Source organism: Panthera tigris, chromosome D4 (assembly GCF_018350195.1).
Source record: "Panthera tigris isolate Pti1 chromosome D4, P.tigris_Pti1_mat1.1, whole genome shotgun sequence".
Lineage (NCBI taxonomy): Eukaryota > Metazoa > Chordata > Mammalia > Carnivora > Felidae > Panthera > Panthera tigris.
The window spans coordinates 81,346,864-81,363,671 of record NC_056672.1 but is presented as its reverse complement, the minus strand read 5'-3'; the positions used below and the strand labels follow the sequence as shown (position 1 = coordinate 81,363,671).

Genomic DNA, 16,808 nt, shown 5'->3' with positions numbered 1-16,808 from the left:
GTGATTCTGGAGGCTGGGAAGTCTGAGACCAGTGTGCCAGTGTGGTTGGCTTCTGGTTGGGGCCCTCTTTCTGATTTGCTTCTGGTTGCTTTCATGGCAGATAGAGATAGAGAGCAAGCTGTCTGACCTTTTCTGATAAGAGCACTAATGCCATCATGAGGACCTCACCCTCATGACATCATCTAAACCTAATTACCTCCCGAAGGCTCCACTTTCAAATACCATGACACTGGGGATCAGGTATTCCACATATGCATCAGGGAGGACACATTCAGTCCATAACACCTAGTAATCCTTGTTCTTGGTGTTTACTTTCGAAAACTCTCGCACACGTATACAAGGAGATGTGCACAATGGTGTAGGCACTCCTGGACTGTTTGTAATGGCCAAACATTAACCAAGCCTAAATGTTTACCAGCAGGCTGGTGGGAATTAAACAGGAATGGATTGAACTCATACATATCAATGTGGAGAAATCTCAAAAACATATTGAGGTGAAAACATGATTTTCAGAAAAATATACAAATGGATGAAAAAGCACAAAATGATTGTTATGTGTATGTATATAAACCATACAGCTGATTGTTCCACACAAAGATGGGGTCCCATCTAAAGAGCCCCGGGGCATCTCAGAAGGCTGCCTCACTTTTGCCCCATCCACACATCCAGAACTAATCTTTCTTATCTTTTAAGATTCAGGGTCACTTTTTGCCAGGAAGCTTTATCTCAACACCAAAATGCCCAAACTCTCATGCTGGAACCCCAGTTCTATAATAGCCCTACTCCATTGTTTTGTAATTACCTAAGTGTTTGTCTCTCTCACCTAATCAAGCATTTGGGACTATGCCTAATTCTTCCCTCTATCCTTAGGGATACAGAATTTTAGGGATCTTCCCATCCTTCTTAGTGGGGTCACTGGTGGAGGTAAGACAGCCTTTAGGGGTAGAGAAACCACATGTTTTCCATAAACAAACTCAGCTGACTGGCTGAAGGTCTGCATCCAGAACCCAGCTGGTAGTCAACCCCTTGTGTGTCTCTGCATCCTGCCTGGAAAACAAACAGTACTCACCTTCACAAAGTGAGGAGCAGACCTGCCTCAAGGGCCTCTCCATTTCTCCATCTGTAAAGTGAGGACAATGAAGCTTCAGAACTTTTAAGTTGCTTTGAAATTTTTGAGTGCAAGGATCCCCCAAACTTCAGTTATGTAGCTATTATGGAGTGTGTGGTGTGTTTGCACACGTGCATGTGTGTGTGCATGCACATGCACAAAACACGGAATTAATTCTCCATTAATTTCTGTCACCTTACTGCCCATGAGAACAGTCTAGGGTATCTTTCCTTGAAGGTAAGAAAACTGAGTTCCAAAGAATGGAGGGGATTCATTACAAGATACACAGCCATGAAGGGATAAAGTTGGGGCTTAAACTCGCATCTGGCTTCACATCCAATTTCTTTGTCTCCAGGCAGAGACCCCAATTAGATCTCTTAATAGATTACCCAAGCCTATGGTGGCCACTATCCTGTCTCAGTCCTCTCATCTTTATTTTTTTTTAATTTAAAAAATGTTTATTTATTTTGAGAGAGAGAGAGAGCGAGCAGGGGAGGGGCAAAGAGAGAGGGAGAGAGAGAAAATCCCAAGCAGGCTCCTTGCCGAGCAAGGACTCGATCCACGAATCCTGATGTGGAACTCAATCTCATGACCATGAGATCATGACCTGAGCCGAAATTAAGAGTTGGACGCTTAACCAACTGAGTCACCCAGATGCCCCAGTCCTGTTATCTTTAGATTGAGCCGATTGGGCCAGATCAGCGTTTCCCAGTCTACCTTGTGGACTTCTGTCATTAGAATTAGTGGTGAAGCTTTGTGTAAAAATATATGGCTGTGCACTGCCCAGACATTGGGACTCAGTTGATGTAGAGCAGGCCTCTGAAATCTGTACTTGAAAAAAAAAATGTTCCAGGTGGTTCTGCTGTGCTGCATGATTTGGGCCCCCCGGGCAGCAGAGCTTCTCAATCTTGAGTGTGCATAGGAACCACCCAGGGATCTTGGGAAATGAAGACCCTGCCAAGAAGGAGGGTGGTTTCTAATGAACTCCCACTTGATGCTGATGCTGTTAGTTCGGGCACTGTGCTTTAAGTAGCAAGACCTGGGTCAAATCGAACAGCATTTTCAGCTCTGACATCTGAAGTTTCTAGCTTTCTGGAGGCTTCTTTCCCTGCTGGCTCCTTTCTCTCTGCTGAACTCTTTGTTCTGACTCATCCGCTCTCTCCAGACCCTGCTATAGTCATGCACATTTAAGTCTGGCAATTCTCAGTATGTGGCTTGGCCATTTTCTAGCAAGACCTAGTTCTTAGCTTCTCCCTCCTCAGCACACAGGCATTTGATATGTCTTAGTCCAGACACCAGCCACTCTCCATGTGGTTACTGGGTTGTTAGGACATACCTACAAGGTGGAGGGGAGTGGGGAGATCTTCTAGCAGAGCAGCTCAAGCCAGCTTTTGGGGTTAGAATGGCAGGGGCAGGTAGCAGAGAGTTCCCCACTCCGATGTAGGAACAGGGGGACTTATGCTCTTCTTGGGCCCTGGGATAATGGCCTCTTTCTGTTTTCCTCCCGAGCCCTTCCCTCTCTGCTGTCCTTAGCCTCCATGGAGACTCCCTCTCCACATCCTTTGGGGACTCTCAAAGATACCACAGCTGGTGGCAGGGGAATGCCAGGGATGACTCACTCTTTGGTGCCCGGGGAGGATGGAAAAGTTTGGCTAAGTGGGTCCCCAGGCTCTGTATGGGGAAGACAACTGTGCTACCCAAGGAGAGGGGCCCTTTGACTCACTTTCCCCATCCATTCTTTGGGCTCGATGTTATTTATTATGCTTTATGATCCACACAAATGCAAATTCTTCTTGTGGGTCGTCTAACATTTGACATTGTTCCTCTTGCCTGAAATGTCTGGCGTCTTCCTCCTCTCTTGGAAAAACTATTTTTGTTGCAGAACGAGCTCAGTAGCCACCTTCTGCAGGGAGCCTTCCTGCCTCTGCTGTGGGGCCACCGCGGCCCTCTGTGTGACTTGGAGATGCAGGTACAAGAGCATGATTCCAAGACAGATGAGGAAACGTGATTGTGTTTGATGCAGCAGACGGGGAGCAACTCGAGGCCAGGGCCCGCCATGGAGTCAGCTCTCAGGAAGTGAGATCGATGCTCTTGTGGTGGGCACAGTCATAGGTGGTTGTAAAAGCTCCCAGGGTTGAAAACTACTTGGAATGTCTGTCTAGGATGGAGAACCACTCCCCAAGAGATTGGAATGGGCTGAGCCTGAAGTTAGGGATGATTCAGCCTGTGTGGACAGATGGCTGTGGCTGGGAAGCTGCAACCTGGAATCACCCCACTTCCTCCTTCCTTCCTTCTTCCTTCCTTCTTTCCTTCCTTCCTTCCTTCCTTCCTTCCTTCCTTCCTTCCTTCCTTCTCTCCTTCCAAAGAGAGCGAGAGAAAGAGCATGAGTAGTAGCGGGGGAGAGAGAGAGAGAGGGAATCTTAAGCAGGCTCCTCACCCAATGTGGAGCCTGATGTGGGGCTCAATCTCACGACTGAGATCATAACCTGAGCCGAAATCTAGAGTCGGGTGCTTAACTGGCTGAGCTGCTCTGGTGCCCCTGGAATCACCCCATTTCTATGGTGTGTGTCTTTCAGTTAACCTGTCATTCTTGTTAGCAGAGTATCTATTAGTTCACCGAGCTAATATTTATTGTACTGTACTGTGTTCTGGGCTTAAGTTTAAGATCTTAATGATGAACCCAATAGCCATGCCTTCCCTTTTTTCCCATGGGGCTTGCAGGGAGAAAGTCAGAATTAGCTGAATAAAAACGCAGAGGAGAATGTTTTAGGTGGGAGTGGTGACATGTGCAAAGGCCTGGAGGTGGGAAAGCAAATGGCACATTTGAAGAATTGAAACAAGCCTGTGGGCTTGGAGCTCAGAGAATGATGGGGAGAGAGCTGTGATGAGCCCAGAGAGGTAGGTAGAGACCACATATCAGAGTATTTCAGGACAGGCTGAGTATTTATGTAGGTATTTTATCCCCAAAGCAATGAGTTGCTACTGAGAGGTTTAAGGAAGGACTGAGACATGGTGAGATTTATATTTTTTAAGTTATTGATTGATTGATTTTGAGACAGAGAGAGAGAAAGTGTGAGCAGGGGAGGGGCTGAGAGAGAGGAGAGAGTGAGATTCTGAAGCAGGCACGCTGCCAGCACAGAGCCCAACGTGGGGCTTGAACTCATGAACCATGAGATCGTGACCTAAGCCAAAGTCGGATGCTTAACCGACTGAGCCATCCAGGTACCCTGAGATTTACCTTTTCAAAAGATCACTCTGATTGTTGTGAGCAGGAAGTATTGAGGGGAGACCAGTCAGGAGCCTGGTCATGGTCCAGGCTAGAAATGATGGTGATCTGGTAAAGGAAGGGCACGTGTGGGACATGAGAAGGCAGAAATACTAGTGAAGCAGATTAAAGCTCTAGGTGTCTCCCAAGCAAGGCTACCATTTGACTTAGATGTGTCTGTGACTCTAGAAGGTGTGGGTTGGGCACTGTGGCACACAACAGAAGGAGAGTGCCCCCAGAATTTTGGTCCCAGCTCTGGAAGGGGGCAGAAACCCAATAACCCCCCATAGAGCAACAGCTCCTGGCAGTGTGCTCAATGCTCCTCCAGACAGAGCCGCACAAAAAGGAACAGAATGTTGTGTGTGGTAAGAGCTTCCCCTTCCTGTCAAGAGGTGGACTGAGAATATGTTCCATCGACCTACCTCTGTCATGGCTAAAAGTCCCAGGTTGACTAAGTGACATGTATGCCTATTGGTAGCAGAGGAGTACCCTGTTTGCCAGCTCACTGTCTCTAGGAATGCAGGTGCTACTGGGCCCTACTGAGATTTAGATCCCACAAATGCCCCGTCACTATTCTTGTGTCGGCCCCTGCAGGCTGTAGAAGGAGTAGGCGAAATGCCTGCTGATGCCTTGTGTGCAGTTGGGTCTAGTCAGGACAGCTGGCCCATATGGACTACTCGTCCCAACACTGAAAACCATCTGGTTGGAAGCAGGAATGAACTGCAACAGCCTGTGGACTGAACTCAGAGTGGTTTGGCTGGTGATCAATCACGAGTCCTGGCCATTAACCCTTTGCACTAACAGTTGGACTGCTCTAAAGGGGTTAATCCTATGGCTTGGACGATGGGAAGCCAAAGGTTGGATGATCATGACCCTTGTGGGGCCAGGATATGTGGAGACATTTGGGTTCCCCAGCAGGAGCTTGCAGCAGTCCTCACCATCTTTCATGTCACAGCTCATAAGGTGCTGAACCTCTCTGGCAATCAAGAAGCTGATGCCCTAGCTTGGGTACCAGCCTTAGCAACTGGCCCTTCAGTAGACACTGTGGATTGGGTGCATAGAAAGAGTGGCCACCACAGTGCCCAGGGGGAATGGCATATTGCCCAGGATGCCAGATTGCTTACAAAACACAGTGACTTGGCTAATGCAATAACAGCATGTCCTGTGTGTTCTAAACAACGCCAAGGCAACTGCCAGAGGAGTCTGGGGCCATCCGCCAGAGTTCTCACGTGGTGAGGATTGGTGAGTAGATACATCGGCCCCCTCCATCCCAGTGAGGGTTCTAAATATGCCTTGGTTTGTGTGGACACTCTCTGGTCTACCCCCACCTTTCCACTATCACTGTATAAGCCAGGCTGCCACACTCAGGGACAGCGTGACCCTTTCTAGGCAACATGTATGGTGTGTGCAGCCAGGTCAGATTCTTAAAGCTGCAGCCACATTAACGTCTAAGGATCAGGCCACAAGTGTAATCCTTATACAAGGGAAAAACCTTCCCATACGCATTGCTACTACAGATCTGCTTTTTGGCTTTAGATTTCTGCTACTCCTGTGGTGTCTAATACCTTGACAGAAATACCTGTCTACAGTGAGCTCACTTATATGCCCGGCAAAAGCATTAATCCAGCTGTTGGGTATGTGTGTGGCTGCCCCTCTCTGGCTCGTCAGGATTGCCATGGTGGGTACCACCATTCCAGCAAGTGGGTTTGGAAGGTGCTGAAGCAGCACATTAGGGAAGAACAAGCTAGAACTAGCACTTTGAATTCTTCAATACTGATCCAGAAACCTGGCCCCGGGCACATTCTGTCAATAACACTGGGCATGGATATTCTTTTTCTGTCGGTCAAACTATACAGGCAGCCCATCAAACTGCTGACTGGGAAAGGTCCTAAAAGTACCAAACCTCAGAGCCATGGTGGCTGCACTCAGATTTGGGATGGGTTCATGTAGCCTACTCCAGGTTATGGGTATTTGAGCACCCAGGCACAGAACAGAGCAATCACCCAAAACGGAACCAACCAAGTTGCCCCAGGGATATGGGATGGATATCACTGGAACATTCTTTCACATGAAAGGAGAGCAGCTGCCTTGGTACTGACTGGTTGCCCTTTCTAGGTATTTATTGGGTAGCCCCAGAATGGGACCCAGTGGTTGTATGGCAAAAATTTTTGGCCATGGCTTCCACCTGGATGGTTGTTGGGTCAATGCATCCTGAGTTTTCTCTGGGCACAGGGGAGACCCAACCCATGGTAACAAAAATTGCCAATTTCCCTTTCCTCAAGGCCAGAGGGACATACATTTTTTTCTAATGGTACCATCATTTGGCCTGGAGGGCATTATAACAGGTATAGAAGCCCTTACTGAGTTTACCTAATAGGCCTTAAAGGACAGTTGGTAACACCTGCCTTTCCTTAACGTTGAAATGTCTCTAATAAGAAAAGCTGTCCTCCAAAATGGAACGGACTCGGACATTATTACTGCCTTGCAAGGAGACACCTGTACTATTATCTACACAGTGTGTTGTGTGTTCATACCTGATGAGACTGTTAACGGACCTCTTTCTTTTTTTCTTCTCTCTCTCTTTTTTAATTTGGGTATAGTTGATACACAATGTTACATTAGTTTCAGGAGGACATCATAGTGATACAATGTCTCTATATGGCAATGCTCACCAGGGCAGCCACCATCTGTCTCCATACAACACTGTTAACCGTATCCTTATGTATCATCTTTATTAAATCAGGTGAGGACACAAGTGAATGCTCTGAGTGATCTGACCCCCAGCCTAGGGGACTTACTAAATCAGTGGCTCGGATCATGGAGTTCTTGGTGGAAAAAATTGTTACTTATTTCAGGAATCGTCACCCTTAACCTGTGGTTTCTTTGTATCTGCCTATACCGTTGCTATGGTATCTGCTTCCAACGCGGCCAGATACCCAGCGAACGAACCGCTTTTCCGTGCTAGGGAAGCCCCTCGCAGACTGCTCAGGGCACACTGCAGAAGCGGAGGAAGCGTAAGATTAAGAGCAGCTCACGGGGTGGGGGCGGGGCGTGGACGAGGTCACGGAGAGGATGTGACCTCAGGTTGACCCTGCCCTCAGCACGCCACTCCGCCCACTGTTCCCACAGTGGGAGCCATTTTCAAGGTCTCAGCCTTGAGAGAGCAAGGTGCTGCTGGGATCCTCTGGACGGCAAGGCGACCGAAGCCCTATGGGGCCTCTCTCTGTATAAACTTTTACGCCTCTGGTGGGCAGGTGCGGATATCTACTCGTCTCGTGGCGCCCGAGACAAGACGTGCCTTGTAAGTCCCCTTGCTCGTAAACACTGCCGCCTACCAATCCGGAGTGGCCTGCGTCTTTCCTTGGTTTCTCCTTGTCCTCCACGAAGGCAGGCCAGTTAGCAAACTAGCGGGCGCGGATCCCGTCCCACTCCTCCGTGGCAGCCGGGTCTATGTGGGGGTGATATCCCCCCCCCTTTCCTTTTCCCCTTGATCTTTCACAAGACTTCTCCCTAATATATTTTTTCCCGTGTCTAATTATTCTTTGCATTTGCGAGACCTGAACTGATATATAGTTCACAGAGTGTTGTCACAACTGTATACCTTTCAGGTTGCTTCCCTTCTTTGGTGATGAATGATGATAGTGTGAACTTTCACGTATAGGCTTTGGCGTGGGCGTGTTTTGTTAGACACCTGGGAATGGGATCACCTCCTCACATGGTAACTCTGTGTTTAATTTTTGCAAAAGCGTCCTACTGTTTTACAAAGTGGCTGCATTATTTTACGATTTGACTACCAATGTAAGAGGGTTCACCCTTCTCTCATTCCTGGCCAAGATTTTGGTTTTGCCCCCTTTTTGGAGTATAGCCATTCTGGTGGAAGTGAAGTGTGGTATCTGGCTGTTTTGACCTGCACTTTCCTAATGACTCACAACGTTGAACATTTTTCATGTGCTGCTTGACCATTTGTGTATGTTATTTGGAGAAATGTCTATTCAAATCTTTTGCCCATTTTAGAATCGGGTTATTTGTCTTAAAAAACATTTTTTTTAAGTTTATTTATTTATTTTGAGAGAGACAGAGACAGCATGAGTGGGGCAGGGGCAGCGAGAGAGGGAGAGAGAGAAGCCCAAGCAGGCTCTGTGCTGCCAGCACAAAGCCCGATGTGGGGCTTGAACACACGAAGCTGTGAGATCATGACCTGAGCTGAAACCAAGAGTTGGACGCTTAACTGAGTGAGCCACCCCGGCGCCCCATTGTCTTTTTACTTTTAATGTTTATTTCATTTTTGAGAGACAGAGCATGAGCAGGGGAGGGGCAGAGAGAGAGGGAGACATAGGATCTGAAGCAGGCTCCAGGCTCTGAGCTGTCAGTGCAGAGCCCAACGTGGGGCTCAAACTCACAGACGGCAAGACCATGACCTGAGCTGAAGTCAGGTGCTCAACTGACTGAGCTACCCAGGTGCCCTGGGTTATTTTGTCTTTTTATTGTTAATTGTAAGAGTGCTTTATGTATTCTTAATACAGGTATCAGATATATGATTTGCATATATTTTCTCCCTTTCAACGGGTTGTCTGCTTTTTTTTTTATTGAAGTATAGTTGACACACAATGTTACATTAGTTTCAGGTGTGCAACCTAGTGATTCAACAACTCTATAGTCAAGTGTAGCTACCATATGTCACCACATAACACTGTTACAATACCGTTGACTATGTTCCTTATGCTGTGCCTTTTATTCCTATGACTCATTCCATAATTAGAAGGCTGAATCTTCCTCTCCCTTTCCCCTATTTTGCCCATCCCCCACACCCTCCCCTCTGATAACCACCAGATTGTTCTTTGTATTTATGAGTCTGTTTCTTTTTTGTTGTTGTTGATTTGTTTTGTTTTTTAGATTCCACATGTAAGGAAAATCACATGGCATTTATCTTTTTCTGTCTGACTTATTTCACTTAGCATAATACCTTCTAGAACCATCCATGTTATCACAGATGGCAAGATCCCATTCTTTTTAAAAGGCTGAGTAATATTCCATTGTATATATATATCACATGTTTTTATCCATTCATGTACAGATGGACACATTGATTGCTTCCATGTGCTTGGCCACCACAAATAATGTTATAATAAACATAGGGGTGCATATATATTTTTTTCAAATTAGTGTTTTTGTTTTCTTTGGGAAAATACCTATGAGGGGAATTAGTGGATCATATGGTGTTTCTATTTTAAATTTTTTGAGGAAGCTCCATACCGTTTCCCACGGTTACTGCACAAATTTACATTCCCACCAATGGTGCATGAGGGTTCCCTTTTTTCCATATCCATGCAAACACTTGTTATTTCTTGTCTTTTCAATACTAGCCATTCTTACAGGTATGACGTGATCTCTCATTATGATTTTGATTTACATTTCCCTGATGATGAGTGATGCTGAGCATCTTTTCATGTGTCTGTTGGCCATATAGATGTCTTCTTTGGCAAAATGTCTATTCAGCTCCTTGGCCATTTTTAATCAGATTATTGTTGTTTTTTAATTTGGTGTTGAGTTGTATAAGTTCTTTATATATTTTTGATATTAACTCATTGTTGGATATATCATTTGCAAATATCTTCTCCAATTCAGTAGATTGTGTTTTTATTTTGGTCATAGTCTTCTTCTTAATTTTGATGAATTCCATTTATCTATTTTTTTTCTATTACTGCTCATGCTTTTGGTGTCACATTTAAAAAACCATTGACTAATCCAAGGTCAGAAAGATTTATTCCCTTGTTTTCTTCTAAGGGTTTTGTAGTTTAAGTTCTTACATTAAGGTCAATGACCTATTTTGATTAATATTTGTATTTGAGGTAAGGGCCCAGCTTCATTCTTTTGCATTTGGATATCCAGTTTTCCCAGCACCATTTGTTGAAAATAGTATTCTTTCCCTGTCGAATTGGCCTGGCAGCCTTGTTGAAAATAAACTGACCGTAAACATGAAGGTTTATTTGTGGACTCTCAACTATAGCCCTTTGATGTAGCCTTGTGCCAGGGCCACATCATCTTAATTACTACAGTTTTGTAATAAGGCTTGAAATCAGGAGATGTGAATCTTTCCTAATTTGCATTTCTTTTTCAAGAATATATTAGCCATTCTGTGTCCCTTGAATTTCTATGTAAATTTTAGAATCAGCTTGTCATTTTCTGAAAAAAGATAGCTGATATTTTATAAAGATTGTGTCAAATCTGAATTGTTTATTAATTCTCATAGGGTTTTTTGGTGGATTCCTTAGGAAATCTTTAAATATATAACATCTGTCATCTGCAAATAGACATAGGTTTACTACTTTCTTTATAATCTGGATGACTTCTATTTCCCTTTCTTACTTAATCGCTCTGGCTGGAACCTCTGGTACAATGTTGAATAGAAATGGCAAAAGTGAGGGGCACCGGGGTGGCTTAGTCGGTTAAGCATCTGACTCTTGATTTCAGCTCAGGTCAGGATCTCATGGTCATGAGTACACGCCCAGGTGGCTAGAGCGGGCTGGTGTGAAAGGATACTTTTTGCAGATGTTATGGGACTTTAGCTGTGTGGGCCTGGAGCAGACCAAGGTGCCTCAGAGGGGAAAATAACATTAAGAAAAAAAGGCCCTGAGTGGAAATGCGAATGGTACATATGAATGAAAGATAGTTCAGACATAGTCAGCATCTTATTTTTAAATAATTGTATGACACAAAAGGAACAGGAAACTCCTGGAGAAAGTAAGAGAGATGTGAGGGAGAGAACCACTTCGGTATTTGATATCATTCTAGAAGTCATATATTATTTCATTAAAAAAGAAAAAAACATGCTGCATACCAAAAACCACTGAATTGTATAGTGTAAGAGGATGAACGTTATGGTCTATGAATTATATCTCAATAAAACTGTCATTAAAAAAACATATTATATTGGAATGAAAAACAACTCGCTGTTCACATGAGCGCTGCATAGAGAAGGATTTTCTAACAATTCCAGCAGAAGCGTCACAAGGAGAAATTATTTTATTGGTTTCATATATGTAAACTGAAAACTTAATGATGTCAAAAAATCAAAAAGAAAACTGAAGGTTGAAAAAGTGATTGGGGAGGGACACCTGGGTGGCTCAGTCAGTTGAGCATCCGACTTCAGCTCAGGTCATGATCTCACGGTTTGTGAGTTCGAGCCCCACATCAGGCTCTGCACTCTCAGGGTAAGCCTGCTTGGTATCCTCTGTCTCTCTCTTTCTCTCTGCCCCTCACACGTGTGCACTCTCTCTTTTTCAAAAACAAACAAACAAACAAATATTTAAAGAAAGAAAAGGTGATTGTTGAAAGTTTGCGCTACCAGAAAGAATAGAGCTTAAATCTTTAATATAGAAAGGACTTAATAAAAGTCTTTAAAGTAGTCAAGTGATGTGAAGAAATAATTAGCAGAAGAATAAATAAAATTTATTTACAGACTTAAGAGAACAATAAGTTAATAAGCAAAAAAAATCGAACACAAAAAGGACGTACTATTTTTCACTTACTACATTTGTAATGATTGAGTAAAAGCTGAGAACACATACTACCTGTAAGATGTGGAGAGAGAGGCACTCTCAGAGAACACCATTTGGAATGTAAAACAGTAAGAGTTTTGTAAATTATTTTGGCTGCATGCATCATGAGCCTGAAGAATATTCCATCCAGCAACTCCACTTAAAATTTATTGTAAATATATATATATATATATATATATATATAGTAAATGTATATATATTTACAATGATCTTCACTGCATTATTATTTGTAATAGTGAGAATAACAGAAAAACATAATCATCCAAAATTAAAGATTATATATTAACGTGGCATCTGCTTCTGCTATAATATTAATTATGAAAAAAAAGGAGGGGAAATTTCATTGTCCACTCCAGTGTCTTCATAAATGCCTTGGACTCTGGGGTTTTTAATGCACCTAAAAAAATATGCTTATTCTTTGGAGATGTTTTCTGACGGTTCCTGATCCAGATGTGGCCACATCACTGTGCAAACCTCGCTAGTTGATGAGTAAGTTTGCATCTGAAGCTGTGTGGGGAGAGCTTTTTTGGTCTTTTGTTTTCACATCAGATTTATAGTAATTTCAATAAAAACGTTTTCAGGCCTTTGAAACTTCGAAAAATTACAAAAATTCTTATGAAGATTTAATAATAATAGTGTGGAAAAATGCTTACATTATAAGACCACGTGAAAAGTCGGCATCCTAACAGTATAAAATACATGTACAGAGAAAAGGACCATAAGAATTTGTGTAAAGCATTCACAGTGGTTTCTTTTAAGAAGGAATTTAAAAAGATTTCTTCATAATTTAGACATTTCCTGTAATGACACAAGTGATTTTTCAGTTGGGGAAAAAATAAACCAGAGTTTAAAAAGTAAAGAGGAGCACCTGGGTGGTTCAGTTGGTTGAGTGTCTGACTTTTGATTTCGACTCAGGTTGTGAGATTGAGCCCTGCGTTGGGTTCTGTGCTGGACGTGGAGCCTACTTGGGATATTCTCTCCCTCTCCCTCTCCCTCTCCCTCTCCCTCTCCCTCTCCCTCTCCCTCTCCCTCTCCCTCTCCCTCTCCCTCTCCCTCTCCCTCTCCCTCTCCCTCTCCCTCTCCCTCTCCCTCTCCCTCTCCCTCTCCCTCTCCCTCTCCCTCTCCCTCTCCCTCTCCCTCTCCCTCTCCCTCTCCCTCTCCCTCTCCCTCTCCCTCTCCCTCTCCCTCTCCCTCTCCCTCTCCCTCTCCCTCTGCCTCTCCCTCTGCCTCTGCCTCTGCCTCTGCCTCTGCCTCTGCCTCTGCCTCTGCCTCTGCCTCTGCCTCTGCCTCTGCCTCTGCCTCTGCCTCTGCCTCTGCCTCTGCCTCTGCCTCTGCCTCTGCCTCTGCCTCTGCCTCTGCCTCTGCCTCTGCCTCTGCCTCTGCCTCTGCCTCTGCCTCTGCCTCTGCCTCTGCCTCTGCCTCTGCCTCTGCCTCTGCCTCCCCCCACCCCCCCCCATGTGCATGTGTGCTCTTTCTCTCAAAAACAAACAACAAAAAAAGTAAAGAATAAAGACTGGTCACAACTAACAAATAAAAAAACCCAAATCACCTGCCAGAGACACAGATCGAATCCCAGATGTTTGATACTGGACAAATCTCTTAATCTTTCTGTGCCTTCGTTCCTTTTCCAGAATATTTTTGTCCTCCAGGCCACACAGATTCTGCCTCATATTCTTCACGGTAAGGCCAATCCCTATGAATGGGTTTCTTCCAAGGCAGGGTCACAACTAGTCCCTGGAGCCCAGTGACTTGACTGAGGTCCCGACCTGCCTTGTCTTGCCAGGATTTCGTTCTTTTTATTTTTTGTATCAGAAATTTATCTTAAAAATATTGAGATACAATTGACACGAAGCCTCGTGTAAGTTTGAAGTGTACAGGGTGTTGGTTTGATACATTTATTTTTTATTTGTTAATTAAAAAAATTTTTAAACATTTACATCCAAATTAGTTAGCATATAGTGCAGGTTTGATACGTTTATATACCACAGTATGATTACTACATTAGCATTCACTAACACCTTTATCATGTCACCTAATTATCACTTCTTGTTGTGTGTTGAGAACTATTAAGATCTAACACCTTGGCAACTATGAAGTATATAATACAGTATTGTTGACTATAATCGCTGTGTTGTGCATTAGATCTCTCTTCTTGTTGTTGGGGAAGGATTTATAAGCCTACACTGCACTCCTATTGAGATTTCTCCTAGAAGCCAAGTGTTGCCTGGCACTTTGGATGTTTCCAACCTAGACTGAATCTGCTTAGATGCATGTACCCGTTTATCAAGTCACGTCAGAGGGACTGTGGTCACTCCCTGTCCCCAGGCTGCAGTTCTGTCCTTGGCCAGATAGTCCTATTCCAGTCCTGCAAAGTTGGTCTTCACTTTCTTGCATCTGCTTGTAAGGCCAACTCAGGAAAGTGAGTCTTTCAGATTTACAATGGACAAGTCCTGGGAAGGAGGCATGTTGAAAAGTCTGGGCTTCTGCTATGGGGAAGGACTCTTTATGATGTGGAACATCTTCCCCAGCCAAGGAGTCTCCACAAAGCCCCCTTCATGTCCCTGTTCCTCAGGCTGTAGATAAAGGGGTTCAGCAAGGGGGTGACCATCGTATATACTACAGATGCCACCATTCCTATTTCTGCTGAATAGGTGGATGAGGGCTGGAAATACACCAGAAAGAGCGTCCCGTAGAAGAGAGTAACCACTGACAGGTGAGAGCTACAGGTCGAGAAGACCTTGTGCTTCCCCCCAGCAGAGGGGACCCTGAGGATGGTGTGGATGATGTGGGCATAAGAGAGCAGGACACAGGTGAGAGGGACCACACCTGAGAGGGCTGCTTCAGCAAACATCATGACCTGAAAGATCTGGGTGTCTGAACAGGCAAGTTTGAGGAGAGGGAGAAGATCACAGAAAAAGTGTGGGATGGCATGAGAGGCACAGAAGGAGAACTGAGACATGAGGAGGGTGAGCGAGGAGGCCAGGAGGTGGGAGCAGAGCCAGGATGCGGCGACCAGCAGCAGGCAGCGCTGGGGACACATGATCGTGGTGTAGTGGAGAGGAAGGCAGATGGCTACGTAGCGGTCATATGCCATCACGGCCAGCAGGAAGTCATCCAGCAGGGTCAGCGCCATGAAGAAGTACATCTGCACGAGGCACCCAGTGTGGGAGATGGTGTGGCGCTGTGTCGGGATGTTCGCCAGCACCTTGGGGACAATGGTGCAGGTGAAGCAGGTATCGACAAAGGACAGGTTGGCCAGGAAGAAGTACATGGGGGTGTGGAGGTGCTGGTCAGAGCCAATGGCCATGATGATGAGCAGGTTCCCCAACACGGTGACCAGGTACATGCCCAAAAAGACTCCGAACAGGAGAGGCTGCCGCTCAGGGTTTGCAGAGAAGCCCAGGAGCAGGAAGTCAGAGACGCTGGTTTGGTTTCTGATTTCCTTCAAGGAGAGAAATTGGAGGAGAATCTTGCTTAAAAAGATAGGCTGTGAATACTACGGAGTCTAGAGCTTTGGTCTTTCTCTATTCCTTGAAGAGGTTACTGAGATTCACTAGCAGCTATGATGGCAGGGTGGGCAAATAAGGAAAATATGAGGACTGTGGACTATGGTAATCAGGCATTGTGGGGGGTGTAACTTGCTTTCTAGATTCTTGCCCTACATGTGACTGAATGAGGCTGAACTGGTTTTCATCTGGATTGACTCCCTCCAGGATTAATTCCTATTTTAACTTTAGAACACTTGTTCAATCTTAATGCTCTACTGTGGAGTCCTTTGGGGTCATGCATATCCTAAGATAGTGGGCAATACGAGATACCCTGTCTGCGTGTGAGTGTGTGAGTGTTTACTGAGAGAAATGGAAGAAAAAGTCTTTAGATGTGCCAGGTGTGCTGTATGTCTTTGTGTTTGAAGACTGTTCCAGTGAATTAACGTAGATATGAAAACTGTTAACTGAACTTTGTGAATGAAGGGAGTGCTGTTTTCATTATCATCATCAACTTCACTATCAGCCAGCGGCATGTTTTAAGATCACAGTCTTTGGAGGGACACCTGGGTGACTCAGTCGGTTGAGCGCCTGACTTCGGCTCAGGTCATGGTCTCACATTTCGTGAGTTCAAGCCCCACATTGGGCTGTCCGCATGGAGCCTGGCTGGGATCCTCTGTCCCCTTCTCTCTCTGCCCCTCCCCCACTCATTCTCATTCTGTCTCTCTCTCTCACTCTCTCAAAAATAAATAAACATTAAGAAAATTAAGAAAAAAGATCACAGTCTCTGGAGTCTAGAGACAGGCTGGGAATCCTTTCTCTGCTGTTCTCTGAGTGTGCTCTTGGGCAAGTTACTTAAGCTCCTCGAGTCTCTGTTTCCTCGTTTGTACAACGTGTACTCGCTTCATAGAATCACTGAAGCTACTGAGATAACATCAAGGAAGGGCTCGCCTCCATTAAGGGGTGATCGTCGCTTCATTGTTGACAGGAGTTGAAGAAATGTGAGCCCGGGTCCCACAATGCAATGGTTTCCATCAGACAAGCTGCTTAATTATAACTTTGCTTCTCTCATGCCTTTTTTCACTTTGGTAAATGCCCCCTTGGAGTTTGCTTTCTTGGTGTTTAGATGCAGAGAATGATGCCGCCTGATAGGTTTGTTGAGGGGATAAATACTGGGTCAATGAAGGTTGTCTTCACAAACCAGATTTCATGAACTTTATGAAATCTTGAAGATTCTTTGATTCATGATGTCATGATGTGCACTGGAAAAGAGGAATACCAGTGTCTCTGATGGTGTGAAAGAATGCATGTGCTGAAAGGTCAGGGGCAGCATGTGGCAGTGTCATACTCGTGGAGTGTATTCCTTAATACATCTTTTCTGAGGTCTGATG

At 44.9% G+C, this 16,808-nt stretch overlaps 1 protein-coding gene across 1 annotated transcript; it reads right to left on the bottom strand.

Annotated features, from left to right (window-relative positions):
- Positions 1 to 14,435: 14,435 nt before the first annotated feature.
- Positions 14,436 to 15,953, bottom strand: LOC102972236 (olfactory receptor 1G1-like). The gene is made up of 2 exons (XM_042963500.1): positions 15,891 to 15,953; positions 14,436 to 15,374 (listed from the first exon to the last, which is right to left on the bottom strand). The coding sequence occupies exons 1-2, from the start codon at positions 15,951 to 15,953 to the stop codon at positions 14,436 to 14,438; spliced, it is 1,002 nt and encodes a 333-aa protein (XP_042819434.1).
- Positions 15,954 to 16,808: the final 855 nt, after the last annotated feature.

Excerpts from the sequence above, each read along its gene's own strand:
- LOC102972236 (XM_042963500.1), bottom strand. The coding sequence starts at position 15,953 with ATGCCGCTGGCTGATAGTGAAGTTGATGATGATAATGAAAACAGCACT. Across the intron at positions 15,375-15,890 it reads GCACTCCCTTCATTCACAAA|GAAATCAGAAACCAAACCAG; the intron begins GTTCAGTTAACA and ends CTCTCCTTGAAG.